The sequence below is a fragment of the Taudactylus pleione genome, unplaced genomic scaffold, assembly GCF_031769625.1.
Source record: "Taudactylus pleione unplaced genomic scaffold, aTauple2 ptg000093l, whole genome shotgun sequence".
NCBI classification, from domain to species: domain Eukaryota; kingdom Metazoa; phylum Chordata; class Amphibia; order Anura; family Myobatrachidae; genus Taudactylus; species Taudactylus pleione.
In genome coordinates this window covers 2,785,502-2,803,146 of record NW_028284495.1, presented here as the reverse complement: position 1 = coordinate 2,803,146, position 17,645 = coordinate 2,785,502, and the positions used below count along the sequence as shown (strand labels likewise).

Here is a 17,645-nt window from a genome sequence, read left to right as displayed (position 1 = left end):
TTTTTCCCATATCTTTCAACCCGGGAAGGACCCGGGAATTTGCTCCTAACCCCCTTTCACACAGCACATAATTCCCGGCAAATTCCTGGGTCGACCCCTTTCACACAGAACACAGATTATCCCTGCAATATACAGTGTGTCATAATAAATGGACTGCTTTTATGGCACACAGAGATGAGGTCATGAAAAGTGCAGCCCGTGCACCGCCATCTCAGCCAATAAGCGTTGCTTACTATGCCCGGGTCGGCACCTCACAGACAGCCTCCAACCCGTGTAAGACCCGGGAAAAACCCAGGTAAATACCTGGGTCGAAGTACTGGGAATTAGGTCCCGTGTTGACCCTTTCAGACAGAAAAAAAACCCGGGTCGACCCGGCTAGAGCCGGAAAATTACCGGGTTCTTTTCTCTGTCTGAAAGGGGTATAATATATTTGTATGTAGTTTAAATGGGATGGGTTTGGGATGACGGCGCTCGGGATCCTGGTGGTCAAAATCCCAATGCTGGCATCACGATAGGGTTAGGATACAGACACCTGTCGGTAGGTATCCTAATCCTCCCCCTCTCCCTACCCTAACCTTAACCCTCTCTCCTTAGAGCCTAAACCTAACCTCCCTGCACCCTAAACCTAACCCTCCCCCTAGTGCCTAACACCTAATTCTCGGGCGTTGGGATACTGAACGTAGGGGATGCCGGCACTTAGAATCCTGGTGCCGGCATACCGACCGCCAGCATCCCGAAGGTAAGTTTAAATGTATTGTTTGTTTTAAATCAATTAAAATCAATTACAAAGTGCTATACACTGTTGTGGCTTTATATTTCTGTGCATGACTAATTAAAGTCTACCAAGAATATATATATATATATATATATATGTATATATATATATATGTATATATATATATATACAGTCAGGTGCATAAATATTGGGACATTTACAGAATTTTCATATTTTGGCCTCTATTCACCATCACAATGGCTTTGAAATGAAACAAACAAGATGTGCTTTAACTGCAGACTTTCAGATTTAATTTGAATGTAATTACATCCAAATCAGGTGAACGGTGTAGGAATTACAACGGTTTCTATATGTGCCTCCCACTTTTTAAGGGGCCAAAAGTAATGGGACAAACTAAACAATCCTAAATCTAATTTTCACTTTTTAATACTTTGTTGCAAATCCTTTGCAGGCAATTACAACCTGAAGTATGGAATGCATAGACATCACCAGACGCTGGGTTTCATCCCTGGTGATGCTCTGCCAGGCCTCTACTGCAAATGTCTTCAGTTCCTGCTTGTTCTTGGGGCATTTTCCCTTCAGTTTTGTCTTTATCAAGTGAAATGCATGCTCAATCGGATTCAGGTCAGGGGATTGACTTGGCCATTGCATAACATTCCACTTTTTAGCCTTAAAAAACTATTTGGTTGCTTTTGCAGTATGCTTTGGGTCATTGTCCATCTGCACTGTGAAGCGCCGTCCAATGAGTTCTGAAGCATTTGACTGAGTATGAGCATATAATATTGCCCGAAACACTTCAGAATTCATTCTGCTGCATTTGTCAGCAGCCACATCATCAATAGATACAAGGGAACCAGTTCCATTGGCTAGCCATACATGCCCATGCCATGACACTACCACCACCATGCTTCACTGATCATGAGCAGTTCCTTTCCTTCTCCATACTCTTCTCTTCCCAACACTGGTACAAGTTGATCTTTGTCTCATCTGTCCATAGGATGTTGTTCCAGAAGTGAACTGTAATGGCTTTTTTTAGATGTTGTTTGGCAAACTCTAATCTGGTCTTCCTGTTTTTGTGGCTCACCAATGGTTTACATCTTGTGGTGAACCCTCTATATTTACTCTTGTGAAGTCTTCTCTTGATTGTTGACTTTGACAAATATACACCTACCTCCTGGAGAGTGTTCTTAATTTGGCCAACTGTTGTGAAGGGGTTTTTCTTCACCAGGGAAATAATTCTTCTGTCTTCCACCACAGTTGTTTTCTGTGGTCTTCCGGGTCTTTTGGTGTTGCTGAGCTCTCCGGTGCATTCTTTCTTTTTAAGAATCTTCCAAACAGTTGATTTGGCCACACCTAATGTTTTTGCTATCTCTCTGATGGGTTTGTTTTGATTTTTCAGCCTAATGATGGCTTGCTTCACTGATTGTGACAGCTCTTTGGATCTCATATTGAGAGTCGACAGCAAGTAATTCCAAATGCAAATGTCACACCTAGAATCAACTCCAGACCTTTTACCTGCTTAATTGATAATGAAATAACGAGGGAATAGCCCACACCTGTCCATGAAATAGCTTTTGAGTTGATAGTCCCATTACTTTTGGCCCCTTAAAAAGTGGGAGGCACATATAGAAACCGTTGTAATTCCTACACCGTTCACCTGATTTGGATGTAATTACCCTCAAATTAAATCTGAAAGTCTGCAGTTAAAGCACATCTTGTTTGTTTCATTTCAAAGCCATTGTGGTGGTGAATAGAGGCCAAAATATGAAAATTCTGTCAATGTCCCAATATTTATGCACCTGACTGTATATAAAATAGAAAAGGTTAGGCACTCCCAACAAGATACCACAGCTGATGCCGGTGCCCTCACAGAAAGGGGTACGTACAAAATGAAGGAGATAATTAATTCAGTCACAGGCTCTTAGCAGCTTCAACGTTTCAGTTATAATAAACTGTTGTCAGGAAAAAGTAACAAACAAACATTAAAGACATACCTTATATACTACTACACCCGGTGAAGACAGGAACACCGGCTCGGGACTGCACACCTGCCCGGCATCTCCTCTGAATGACGTCATCGCGCTAATAGTGTGCGGTGTCGCTCCTTCAGTGACTACCCATCACCATGGCTACGGGGATAAACAAACATCATGATGAAATAATGTCATCACATAACCATTGTAAATAGCAACAAAACGATCTCACTATAATAAAAAGATCTCACTACAATAAACACTCAATACAAAGAGATGTCAAATAGACTACAAACTTACAGGTAATTTACAAAAAATTAGCATAAGAAATGCTTTCGTTAAGACCCTTAGGGAATAAAACATCAAGTTTAACTATCCAGTGGGTCTCACGCTGCAATAGTTTTTTTGCTCGATTACCACCACATGACAGCGGGGGGATGAAATCAATCATCCTGTAGCGTAAACTAGACAGGGGATGTTTAAATTCAGAAAAATGACGAGCTACAGGTTGTTCACTGGAACCTGACAATAATGCATTACGAATGGCAAATCTATGAGCCGCCATGCGCTCCTTAAATTTTCGCTCTGTTTTACCAATATAACTTAAACCGCAGGGGCAAATTATTTGGTATATTACAAAATTGGTATTACAGGTAAGTTGGAATTTAATGGAACAAAGTTTACCACTATGCGGATGATGGAATGTATCACCTGCAATCAAGTATTGGCACGTTACACATGTACATTTAATGCAACCTAATTTTTTAGGAAAAAGTGTGGGATTATTATTACCTTTGCCAAGATGTGAAATATCGGTTTTTAGAGAATGTCTCTAAGGTTGCGACCCCGAGAGTAACAGGGCATTAGTTCGGTATTAGCAAGATGAAGCTGTTCATCAGATTCTATTAAGGGCCAAATTTCTTGGCGATTTTATTGATTATGGGAGAGGCAACTTTATATTTGTTAACCCAAGGGAACTTGGGTTTAACGTGAGTACTATGCTGTTTAGAAAGAAGCAATTTCCTATCCATCGATAGGACTCTTTCCTAAAATCGGTCAATTAATTTGTCAATTTGTTCTGTTGCTCTGTCAGCATCGCTATTGATGCAGCGAATTCTGACCATCTGAGAATATGGGAGTCCTCTAATGAGACTCTTTGGATGACAGCTATGTGCTTGTAACCGCATATTTCTGTCAGTTGGTTTTGTATACAAGCTCGTAACAATGAAATTATCAAGAACAGAAATCTTAACATCAAGGAAATTAATTTCCTTCCTGTCCAAAATGTAAGTAAATTTAATGGGGTTACTACTTAGATTATGATTCTCAATTAGAGATTTTAAAATATCAACTTCTCCGTCCCAAAATACAATTAAATTGTCTATGTAGTGTGCATATAAGGTAATGTGTGCTGACATTAAAGGATCCTCAAAGAATAAATTGTTCTCCACAATAAACATAACAATATTAGCATAAACGGGGGCTGTGCTCGAACCCATTGCGCAGCCCCTCACTTGTAGGAAATATTGTGCATCATACATGAAGAAATTATTGGTTACTATCAACTCAAAAAGATGAAGAAAAAAGTCAATCAATGCCACAGAACACTCAGTCCTGGAAATCAAGAATTTCTTAACACAATGAAGACCAAAGTCATGAGGGATACATGTATAGAGATTAATTACATCAATACTTGCCAACCAGCAATTATCTGTTATAAGATCCATATCACATCATTTATTAAGTAGAGTGGTGGTATCTAATAGGAAGGTTGGTTCCTTCTGAATATATTTTTGCAGTTGTGAATCTAGATATATTGCTGTTGGTTGTAGTAAATAACCCCTCGCAGATACTATTGGGCGTCCAGGTGGAGGGTTCAAGCCCTTGTGAATCTTTGGAATTGTGTAAAAGTTTGGTGTTATTGGAAATTCAGGTAGAAGAATATTCATCAATGTGTTGGATATACAATTTGAATCCACTCCTTGTTGTAAAATCGAAAGTAATTTCTTTCTGCAGGAAGGTGTTGGATCTCCCTGTAATTTAATGTAAATGGATTCATCAGATAACTGTTTCTCAGCTTCAGTTTTGTAATCCTTGAGGTCCTGTAGGACAATAGCCCCACCTTTATCTGCATTACGGATGATTAAATTGTGATGGTTCCTCCCAAGTACCTCGCCCATAAAAAATTCTTTAAGTTTTAATTTCCTGTGGAGTGTATATTTTTCTACATTCCATTGTAATTCCTCAAAAGGCTCTATCAGAGCCAAAAGCACTCCCACTGACATCACTAGTGATCACTAGTGATGTCAGTGGGGCCGGCCCCAAACGGTAGGCGTTCCCATGGGAATGCCTCCATCTGGGCAGCCACGCCCCTGGCACGCCCACCAAAGGGGGCGTGCTGTCAATCACCATCAACAGCATGCCACCTTTGGTGCGAGACCCGTAGCAACGGCTTGGCCGTCATTATTCGGGTCTCGTGCATGCACACTTGGGCAACATCTACCCGCTTGCGAGCGCTCAGCGCTCGCGAGCGGGTCTGAATTAGGCCCACTGTTCATTATGAAGCATTATCATTTTTGGTTTAAAGAAATTTTTTTACAACATAAGAAAACAGCGATGGGAATAAAATTTGCACCATCATATACAAATCTTTTTTTAGCCCAATGGGAAGAAGAAATTATTTGGACAAACAATTTTCTGAATAACATTGTATTGTGGACACGCTATATAGATAACATTAGTATAATATAGGAAGGTGAAAAAATGAACTGAATGTGTTCATCCAAAGTATAAACCAGAATATTGTCAATTTAGAATTTACCAGAGAGATCAGCGAAAAAAGCATCAGTGTTTTGGATTTAACAATATATGCATGGAAGGGAAGATTGAAACAAAGACCTATGTTAAACTTGTGGACTGTAGCAGCTATTTGGATGCAGCCAGTAATCACCACAGGAAATGGTTATCCAGGATGTCAATTGAGACGTATTCGAAGATGCAAACTGAGACGTATCAGGAAAAATTGCTCACAACATAGCGAGTTTCCAAACACAATCCAAGGACCTACTGGTACAACTGTAAAGAAACAATTATAGGATAGATACATTGGAGATGAACCAAACACAGATAGAGATTATAAATAGGACAGAATTACTAAAGTATAAGGTAAAATGAATGAAAGAAAATATGTTCTGTTTATTTTGAATTTTTGCAAACAAAATGAAGTACCTGGAAGACAGTTTAAGGAGACATTGGCATGTTCTGACGGCAGATGAAGAACTGAAATCAATTCTACTTAAACCAACCTAAAATCGTATTTAGAAAAGCACCAACAATAAAGACAAGCCTAGTAAAAAAATCATCTCAGAAACAAGAGAGAGACAAAAAACACCTAGCTTAATTCAAACTTTAAAGGTTTCTATTATTGTGCAGCCTGCGGGGAAAAAAATCACAACCACAAAAAAATTGTATCATATGCTAATGGAAAAGATGAGATAATGGACAAGCTCACCTGCCACACTAAAGGGGTAGTATACTTGTTATATTGCTTATATGGATTACAACACATCAGCAAGACAATCCGCAAACTGAATATAAGAATCAACGAACAACTTTGTAATATCAGAAACAAAAGGGAAAATCATAGTATCTCAGTACATTTCAAAGAGGTACATGGAAGCAGCCCTTCTGAAGTGGGTTTTGTAGACCTAAAAAAAAGTCACCACACACTGGAAAAGAAGCAATTTTGAAAAAATATAGCAAGAGAAGAGTCAAAAATTACTTTTTAATTTGGGACCCGAACACCAAAGGGCCACAACATAGGCCTTAAATTACCCCCATTTCTAAGATAACATCTACGAGGGCTGATTGAAAAGTAATGGGACTGCCTCTGTTTTTCTGTCCCATAGGTAGACATGGCAACGCTATGCTGATTATTGTGAAGCTCGATGTGTCTGAACCTGCGGATGGACTGCCATAGTCTTCTTTGTTTGGTCACAGCGAATGTAAACTCTTCGTACGTTCCATCATGGTGGATGAGGAACACGTGTCTGTGAGATTACGTCAGAGATGTGTGATTGAATATTGTGTTAAACTTGGAAAAAGCGGAAATGAAACGTTATGGCAAGCATACAGTGGAAAAACAATTAGCCGTGTTGCAATTATTTGCCGTTATTTCAAGGTGGAAGCGCTTCCAAGAGGGTAATAAGCGAGTGACTGATGAAGCGCGTTCTGGGAGACCATCTACTGCAGTTACAGATGTCAACATTGCCAAAGCTGCGGAGATGTTGCTAAATGACAGAAGGTTACTTTATGCAAATTTTAGGCTTCACTTGTCATCTCATTAGAGCGGATTCAACATATTGTGACAAAGGAACTGGAAATGTATCACATGTGTGTCAGGCGGGTACCTAGAAATCTCACAGAAGAGCACATGCGATGACAAGTTGAATCGTGCAAGAACATCGTTCAAATGTTGGAGAGGAAAGCCAATTTCCTGACATCGATTGTGACGTGTGAGGATTCATGGATTTGTCATTATGATCCGGAATCCAAACAACAGCCCAGTGTATGGAACCATTTCAACACAAAATTCAATCACACATCTCTGACGTAATCTCACAGACACGTCTTCCTCATCCGCCATGATGAAACGTACAAAGATCTTCCACTTGCTGCGACTCCTTAAATGGGATAGTAAATTTATCATATATAACTTTCCACAGAAAAGTAATTTTAATCAAAATAAAATACATTACAATATGTCACAGGTTCTCAAACTCGGTCCTCTGGACCCCAAACAGTGTATGTTTTCCAGGTTTCCTCACAGAATCACAAGTGAAATAATTAGCTCCACCTGTGGATCTTTTAAAATGTGTCAGTGAGTAATGAACATACTTGTGCACCTGCTGGGTGGACCGAGTTTGAGAACCACTGCATTATGTCATTTCATATGATATTATTCAATTCTATAACAAAGCTTCAGGAATTATAGATATAAATAGATATAAATAGAAAAGGAATACAAATTAAATTAATATAATAAAGTAACAATAAGATATAAATATGATTAGAAACTTTTTTAGTTACTGTGTTATGTGTGACATTGTGTATGTATGTTCTTGTATAATTTTTTATGTTATCACACTGTCCCCTTATGTACAGTATGTCAATTTTGACAACCATATCACTTTGGATTGACACTATACCAAAATGGTTTCCACAGGGAAGGGCGGAATTGCAGCTATAAACCATACAGAAGGGCAGAAGTGATGTCACGCCTGTAGGAATTCAATACTAGTGATCAGCAGTGCCTCTCTACGGTCTTGCGAGACTAGGATTACCACATCTTGTGAGACCAGACACAGATCCTGCATCTGGAATGACAGGCAGCCTGTCACAGAATGGTGACTGCCAAGGCCATCCCGTTTTGGCCAGGCTGTATTTTCCGAGCAACAACAAAAACAAAAAAAGCATTACCTCACTCACCAGTAACTCTCCCGAAATGTGGCAAAACTGCCAGCGCCCGACCTCTGAGATCTCCGTCCTCTAAGCCCCGCCCCCTCACAGAATGGAGAGGGGTCTAAGAGCAGTGGGGCCCACCGGCGGGCCAGTCCAGGCCTGTTTGTCAGCCACTATACATTCTTCTCTTACCTTATCACTTCCCTGATTTTTATACAATACATTTAACCTTAATTTTTTTGGTAAACATCTGTGTCTGTCTCTTTACTTCATTATGATGATTAGCTGGTATAATAATATGTTGGTGTAATTATAGAGTTATTTGGCAGGGCTTTGGCAGCAAGGTTGACACAAGGACATCGGCTCTTAGGGCATTTAATAAACAAAAATAGACAGACAAACATATATAGACAGACAGACTGACCGACCTTGGACATTGAAGATATAAGAAGTTAAAAGGAATCAAATTATAATGCATTCACTTCTATTACATTTCTAGATAACATCAGAACAGAGCTGAAGATTTTAGCTTCACACAACTGTACATTAGCAGGATGAGGGTTATTGAGGTCACTCAGTACGTACAAACTATATCATTAGCTAGAACTCAAAGACCAAGGATGCAGAAACTCTATACATAAAAGTTATAAGAAGAATCCTTCAAACAAAGATTTATAATCCTAAAAACTAGTTATCCTCGTCTATCTTTTTGGTGAAACTCCAATGTCTCTGATTCTCATATGCACTGTTATTATCAAATTATACTTTCAATTAAATTTTATATAACTAATTTTTCTGCCTTTAAGCAATGAAAATGAATTTACAATTTCTTCTACCTAATCGTTTTCTCTATTCAAGTTCTTACAATTACACTATGATGATTTTTCACAATTTCCTATTCAGCCAGCTGTCTGAAAATCAGATACCCTACAATATTTGTAGTCGTAGGACGAGCTAAGCGTAACTACTCCAGCCAGACTACATCAAATGATCCTGTGTTACCTGGTCATTAGTCTACATGTTGCACCATATTTAAGTTGAGCTTGTTATCAGTTTTAGGAGAAATAAAAAAATTATTTATTATGAATTTACATTTTACGTGTCGAAATCTTTTTGATTGTCTGTTACTTCTATTGGATCTGGTAGCTGAGGTAGTGCTGACTCAAACTAAAGCTGGATACATACTATAGGGCCTATCATCAGATATATCTTTCCATCTCAGATCGGAATGATATATCGTACACATCGTATAATGTGTACGCCTGATCCGTCGTTCCTGATCGTTGTTCAATGAATCGTCCCATTGGATGTGCTGCAACTCAGATGGGATGGTTCCACGGCTGGTGCGGTGTAGTTACATGCAGCATGTAACAATACATTGTGCCGTCGTACAGCGGATCAGGCAGTGTGTACAGCATGCGCGATGTATCGTTACATCGCTTGGCGCATTGCTGGTTGCACCGTCGTATTTTAATTCCCCAGTTGAAGAGATTGTTTCTTTGATTATGATCTTTTATGGAGAAAGCTAAAGAAATCCATTGTTCAAAGCTTGGTTTGCACGTATTAATAACATCCATCTGCTATATAAATAACTTGTGACCCCCATATGTAACTTCATGAATGAGGCTGATCTTCCAGGCCAGGATCTACATGAATGGTGTGGTAGAATCCCTCTGTGTGTGTTGGTATGGTGTTTGCATTGAAGTCCGCTGTTGGACCAGGATTGCAGGGCGTGCTTTCCAGATGCCACAACATTTTTAATGTTTATTAACATTAGATAATTGTCTGTTTTTCAGTTGTGAAATATGAGGTCATTGTCTATACTGGACATTTGGAACATGCCGGAACAGAAACTTCAGTTTATATTTGCATCTTTGGAGAAAATGGAGATTCGGGGAAAAGACTGCTGTTTAGATCTGATTTATTAAATCCATTCCAGCAGGGGCAGGTAATATAATAATTAAGTTTGTTTCAAATGTTGCTTATTGTGATTATTTATTGCTCAGACAACATAGTCACATATGAATAAGGAACATTACAATTTTATTGCAGAATCCAACATGCCAGGAAACTAGGAGGTATATTTACTTAAGTGCAGGTTTTTAGAAGTGGAGATGTTGCTTATAGCAACCAATCAGATTCTACTTAACATTTATCTAGCACCTTCTAAAAGATAATAGCTAGAATCTGATTGCTTGCTATGGGCAACATCTCCACTTCTAAAAACCAGTACTTCAGTAAATCTACCCCTAGGTCTAGTTAGGTAGCCAAATATATTTCATTGTTTGGCATTATATATATAGTACATTACTGTGCAAAAGTTTTAGGCAGGTGTGTAAAAAATTATTCAAAGTAAGGATGCTTTCAAAAATAAAAGTGTTAATAGTTTATTTTTATCAATTAACAAAATGCAAAGTGAATGAACAGAAGAGAAATCTAAATCAAATCAATATTTGGTGTGACCACCCTTTGCCTTCAACACATCATCAATTCTTCTAGGTACACTTACTCATAGTTTTTGAAGGAACTCGGCAGGGAGGTTGTTCCAAACATCTTGAGGAACTAACCACAGATCTTGTTATCAAACTGTTTCATCACGTAATCCCAGCGGGAGCATGCATCGCTGGTCGTTGACGGCATCTCTACTGCACGATATTGCGGACGATGAACGATAACGATATCATTCAAATCGTCCAGTTTATTGTGTAGGCATTACTTTGCAGCATTTTTTCCACACCTGCCTAAAAGTTTTCCATTGTATTGTATATATGTGTACACACATGTACATATATATATATATATATATATATATATATATATATATATTAAGGATGTGCGCCGGACCATTTTTGACGGATTTGGATTTGGTTCTAATTCGTCGTCCGGATTTGGATTTGCCAAACTGCGGTGACTGGCTTTGGATTTGAATTTGGATTTTTTACAAAAATGTACAAAAAAAGCTAAAATCAAATAAATTGGTCTTTTTTTTCATCCTAGAGTATTATTAACCTCAATAACATTAATTTCCACTCAATTTAGACCACCTCACAGCTTATAATATTGTTTTCAACATTATTTGCCAAAGGTTGCAGTGAGCTGACTGGTTACTAAGCGACAAAGCAGCGGCACAACGACACAGACACCACAGTATATAGCACATCTATGAAATATTGCCACACAGCAGTGGCAGAAATGAAATGTAGTGCACCCACCCAGTGGGGTACGGCCAGCAGAATCAGAGTACTTGCTTACAAAGTAGGCTACAGCCCAAGGAGTCACAGTGTACAATCTTATTCACATTACACCACACATAGTGCCCCTGATTCACATTACACCATAAAGTAGTGTCTCTTATTTATGTTACGACACACAGTAGTGCCCCTTTTACACAATGCCCACAGTAGTATGCCCCCCAGTAGTATGCCCCCCTAGTAGCAGCCCCCCCCAGTAGTATGGCCCCCCCAGTAGTATGGCCCCCAGGAGTATGACCCCCAGTAGTAGGCCCCCCAGTAGAGGCCCCCCAGTAGCAGGCCCCCAGTATTATGCCCCCCAGTAGCAGGCCCCCCAGTAGTATGCCCCCCAAGTAGCAGAACCCCCCAGTAGCAGGCCCCCCCAGTAGCAAGCCTCCCCAGGTAGTATGGCCCCCCAGTAGTATGGCCCCCAGTAGCAGGCCCGCCCAGTAGTATGGCCCCCAGTATTATGCCCCCCAGTAGCAGGCCCCCCCAGTAGTATGCCCCCAAGTAGCAGGCCCCCCAGTAGTATGGCCCCCCAGTAGCAGGCACCCCAGTAGAAAGGCCCCCAGTAGTATGCCCCCCCAAGTAGCAGACCCCCCCAGTAGTTGTGCCCCCCAGTAGCGCCCCCGGCCCTTACACACATAAAAAAAATTAAAAACTTACCTGAATCCCCACTCCCGCGCCGTCCGTTCTGCATCCACGCGCCGAGGAGGGAGCCGGAAGACGGAGCTCATGAGTGAGCTCCAGCCGGCTCCCTCTGTGCAGCAGCCAATGAGAGTATGTGTGACTCTCATTGGCTGCTGTAACAAAGTGCATAGTCACATGATCGGCAGCGCGTCAGAGGGAGCAATTGAATGTATAGAGAACCCAGCTGTATCAAACACTGTGCGTTCCACGCGATGGGGCGCACAAAGACAGAAGCAGCACACCAATGACATATCAAAATACCTGGCTAGATAGCCCAGATAGCAAATCAGGGCTTGCGCTCCAGAATCAAAGGAAAAATGTCTCCATGGCAACAAAAGTAAATAATCAAATAGAACTAGCAGTTCAAAACTGTTAATCAAGATATTGCAAAGATAAATGCAAAACCAGTAGTAAGGACACCAAGCAGGCTCAAACAGAATAGAACAAATACAATATTCACCATAATCACATTTAAGTGCATAATACTTGACAATATACACAAAAAAATTTAAAATATTAATCCGAGATGGTGGTCAGTATTGGACACGCAACAAGCCACAGGTTAATATCAACCCTGGAGAGTCACATGAGCAACAGCACACACCCAACTCAGCACTACACAAAAATCTACTTTATCAAAAACCGTATCGAGATTGAAAATCCACCTTGCCTCACGTTTTCTCAACAACAGTTCCCTGTTGCCACCTCTTATCAGTTTGGGAATATGGTCAATTAGCATGCACCATAATGATGCCAACTGGTGCTTTGCATCCAAAAAATGTTGTGCTACAGGTTTGTCGGTAACATGCGTTGATAATGCCAACCGTATAGACGACCTGTGGTTCGCCATCCTCTCGTGGAATCCTCTAGTAGTCTTCCCAATGTAGTAAAGCCCACATGGGCAGATCAAGATATAGATCACATGATCCATGGTGCAAAGTAATTTGTGCTTAATATTGATCTTCCTGCCACTATGGGGATGGGGAAAACTGGAACCAGCAATCATAGACCTACAAGTAGTGCAGTTGGCACATTTGAAGCAACCAGGCTTAGAGTTCATAAGCCACTGGGTCCGTTGTGCAGTGGGATGCTGCATAGGTCTCATCAGTAGTTGCCACAGGCTAGGACCTCTCCTGTAAGCCATCAATGGAGGTCGCTTACTCACATTGCTGAAAGCCTTATCTGTGGATATTATATCCCAATGATTATATATTGCTTTTTTGGTCTGTGCTGAAGACAGATCATAAGTGGACGTATGTATCTTCTGGGTGGGATCAAGTACTGTCTTGGTGGTCTCATTTGCATGTCGACGTCTAGCCTTGTGGAGGCACCTAACAACCGTGTTTAATGCATATCCCTTCTCAAGGAACCGTCTTTTAATTTCTACAAGTTATCTCTCAGTCTGTATCGCATTGGTGTTATTGCGTAGTACTCACATGAACTGCGATATCGGCAGACTTTCTTTCTGTAGGAATGGATGGTGATTGGAGGAATGCAACAACGTGTTGCGGTCAGAACTTTTGCGAAATAAAGTAGAGTGCAGTCGATTATTATCAAAAAAGATTGTAACGTCCAAAAAATCGATTGTGTCCCTATGTAATAGGGCCGTGAACCTAATTGGACTCTCTAGTGTATTGAGGTCATTAACCACCGCATAAAATGCTCCCTCTGTGCCACACCAAACCAAAAAAATATTGTCGATATAGCGCTTATAATATCTGATATTTTCACCGTAAGTACTTAGCAAATGTTTACGCTCATAGTGGTCCATAAACAGGTTGGCATAGGACAGTTTTTACACAATACCAATCGTGCCAAATCCAACAGTAAAGGAATGGGTGGTCCATTGTGCACACCCATCATTAATGCAGCTTCCATAACCTCTAAGCCAGCATCATGAGGGATTACCGTATAAAGTGAGGCAACGTCCATGGTAGTCAAACCATCCAATGGCAAGGTCTTAGCTAGAAAATCAGTAGTGTCACGAATATAGCTACTCATTGACATAACATGTTGCTGTAAAAAACTGTCAATGAACATTGCCAATGGATGTAGAACAGACCCTCGGGCCGAGATGATAGGACGCCCGGGCGGGTCGACAAGAGTTTTGTGGACTTTAGGTAATAAACATAAAATAGTGTAGACCAGGTGCATCACTTTCAAAAAGGAAGCTATTCCCTCATCTAGCCACTTATGTTGAACCGCCCGGTTGATCACATCATCAACTTGTCTTTGGATGTCATTCATTGGATTGAACCTAACCTTGGAGTAGGTATCAACATCATCAAGCTGTCGGCGTACTTCAGTGTCATACGTTGACCAGTCCTGGATGACGACGGTACCCCCCTTATCCGTCTGTCTCACCACGATACTATCATCCAACATAAGCAGCCATTTTTTTGATGTGACTATGTTTGTCCATACATATGTGATGCGCATCTGTCGAGATGAGTGAGGGATTATATAATATCATGTCTCATAGCCTGCATGGGCACTTTGAAGTGTTTTTTTGCTATTCTGTAAGGCTACTTCCTGTTTCATGCTGATGAGACACAAGTGTTGTGCACTACCAGGTGTGGGGACTATATAAGCAGGCTCAGACATATGGGTGTTATTGCTTCTTGGTTGCTGTACTGTCTTGGGTGGTGAGTCTTGACAAAGGTCCTTAGGGACCGAAACGTCGACAGACCATGTGTTATGGATTAAACCAATTGATTTATACTTTTGTACAACAAGTGGTGAGTGCTTTCTTCCTTTCTGACTGTATGCAAATGGGCCTTTGAGCCTCTAGAGGAGCACCCCCTGATGTAATTCTGTATGGACTAGAGTGCAGTCTTTCCTGGAATAATAATTTGGGGAGCCGCACCTATTTGTGAAGTTCCCTTAGGCTGGTACCTACCCCAATATTTATTTATTATTTTTTCTCTTCTTGGACTATTGGATGTCACTCTGTGATATGGGCATACCCTAAGAGACTTAGGAGCCACCATGTTGAACAGTAACACTTTATTTTTTATAACACTACAAATTTTTTATAGTGTATATGTGTTTGTATTGTATTATTGCCAGCACTGCAGTGTATTGAGGTCATTGACTAAACTGATTTTGTGCCTGTGGTATATGTTATTGTCTTTGTCTATTGTCATGCGTGTACTGTTTCTTGCCTATATATGGGTTATTATTAACCCCTTTCCCTACGGTTAGATGTTCATTCATTCTAGAACATGTGACCCATTGATTAATGCATATATATGTCTGTTTCAGCATGGTATGTAATTTGGATTATTAGTCATTCAGTGAAAAACACATGTGGTTTTGCTTACTCACACGATTGAAATATGTCTACTGAGTTTTCTAACGTTCTTGACGATGCTGCATATGATATAGCACAAAACACATTAGTTTCATTAACTGATGATGACGCTGAAAAGGTGTTGTTTGACCACATTGAATTTACAAAGCTACCTGATGAATCTTGCACTGACCTATACCATAGACTACTTAGGCTTAAGCGAAGGGAAGAGAAGTTGATTTAATGTTGCATGGCCAATTCCTGTCAGACTATTACAGAAATAAATTGCAAGAAAATATCACTGCATATCAGCAAGAACTTGTAACATTTAAACAGAAAAAGTTAGCTACGGTCAATAATGACTATGCGAACCACCATGTCTATAGGTGGTTCCACAATGATTCCAATCCTCATAGATTATTTGTGCAAGCAAGACATAGACCCCTAGCATGATTTGATACTTCTTCCTCACAATCTAATTCTGAAAACGAATCTAGTTTACATAGACCACCAAGTGGGGTTACTTTTTTAGGGAGAGGCCACAGAGATCCCGATACGCCTCTGCTCGATCTAGACCGAGGCACCCCATGAGAAGAGGGGGTGCGCATAAGAAAGTGAGGAAGGGGGCGCAGGAGGAATTAGTACTGATATATATAATCTTTCAAGTAGACCGTTGACTATGGCTGAAAATGAATTATTGTCTTTGGGACTGTCATTTGTGCCCACGGTGAGACATAATCATTTTGATTGGTCCATAGATCATTACAAATTCGGACGTAAACTCCGGTTATGTGAGTTCTTTGCTGCTGATAAGGGTGTGACTGCACAGTCTCTTTTTAAAGCACCTAGTTTCTTTGATCCCCAAATCTTTAACCAAGTATTAAGACGTTTCTGCGATTTATTGAACAGGATTTGGGACCCTACCAAGATGTTAAAAGATATGACAATCTGACAGTACCACAGAGACAGGCACTAAAGTTGCTTATGTTGGATGAAAGTATCGTGGTGAGACAGGCGGATAAGGGGGGTGCCGTCATCATCCAGGACTGGTCGACGTATGACACTGAAGTACGCCGACAGCTTGATGACGTTGATACCTACTCCAAGGTTAGGTTCAATCCAATGTATGACATCCAAAGACAAGTTGATGATGTGATCGACCGGGCGGTTCAACATAAGTGGCTAGACGAGGGAATAGCTTCCTTTTTGAAAGTGATGCACCCGGTCTGCCCTATTTTATATTTATTTCCTAAAGTCCACAAAACTCTTGTGGACCCCGCCCGGGCGTCCTATCATCTCGGCCCGAGGGTCTGTTCTACAGCCATTGGCAATGTTCATTGACAGTTTTTTACAGCCACATGTTATGTCAATGAGTAGCTATATTCGTGACACTACTTATTTTCTAGCTAAGACCTTGCCATTGGATGGTTTAACATCCAACATGTGGTTGGCTACCATGGACGTTGCCTCACTTTATACGGTAATCCCTCATGATGCTGGCTTAGAGGTTATGGAAGCTGCATTAAGGACGGGTGTGCACAATGGACCACCCATTCCTTTATTGTTGGATTTGGCACGATTGGTATTGTGTAAAAACCACTTTATATATGGTGAAGAGTACTATATGCAGGTGGCGGGGACAGCAATGGGTTCCATCCTGGTGCCATCCTACGCCAACCTGTAAATGGACCACTATGAGCATAAACATTTGCTAAGTACTTACGGTGAAAATATCAGATATTATAAGCGCTATATCGACAATATGTTTTTGGTTTGGTGTGGCACAGAGGGAGCATTTTATGCGATGGTTAATGACCTCAATATACTAGAGAGTCCGATTAGGTTCACGGCCCTATTACATAGGGACACAATCAATTTTTTGGACGTTACAATCTTTTTTGATAATAATCGACTGCACTCTACTACTTTATTTCTCAAAAGTTCTGACCGCAACACGTTGTTGCATTCCTTAAGTCACCATCCACCCCTACTGAAAGAAAGTCTGCTGATATCGCAGTTCATGCGAGTACTACACAATAACAGCAATGCGATACAGACTGAGAGGCAACTTGAAGAAATGAAAGGACGGTTCCTTGAGAGGGGATATGCATTAAACACGGTTGTTAGGTGCCTCCACAAGGCTAGACGTTGACATGCAAATGAGACCACCAAGACAGTACTTGATCCCACCCGGATGATACATACGTCCACTTATGATCTGTCTTCAGCACAGACCAAAAAAGCAATATATAAACATTGGGATA

At 40.6% G+C, this 17,645-nt stretch overlaps 1 protein-coding gene across 1 annotated transcript in view; it reads left to right on the top strand.

The window, feature by feature from the left end:
* Positions 1-17,645, top strand: part of RP1 (RP1 axonemal microtubule associated) — a 668,735-nt gene that overhangs the window by 291,839 nt on the left and 359,251 nt on the right. Inside the window, exon 21 of the mRNA XM_088469748.1 lies at positions 9,966-10,117. Within this exon, the coding sequence (XP_088325874.1) occupies positions 9,966-10,117 (152 nt within the window). The remainder of the gene's footprint in view (positions 1-9,965; positions 10,118-17,645) is intronic.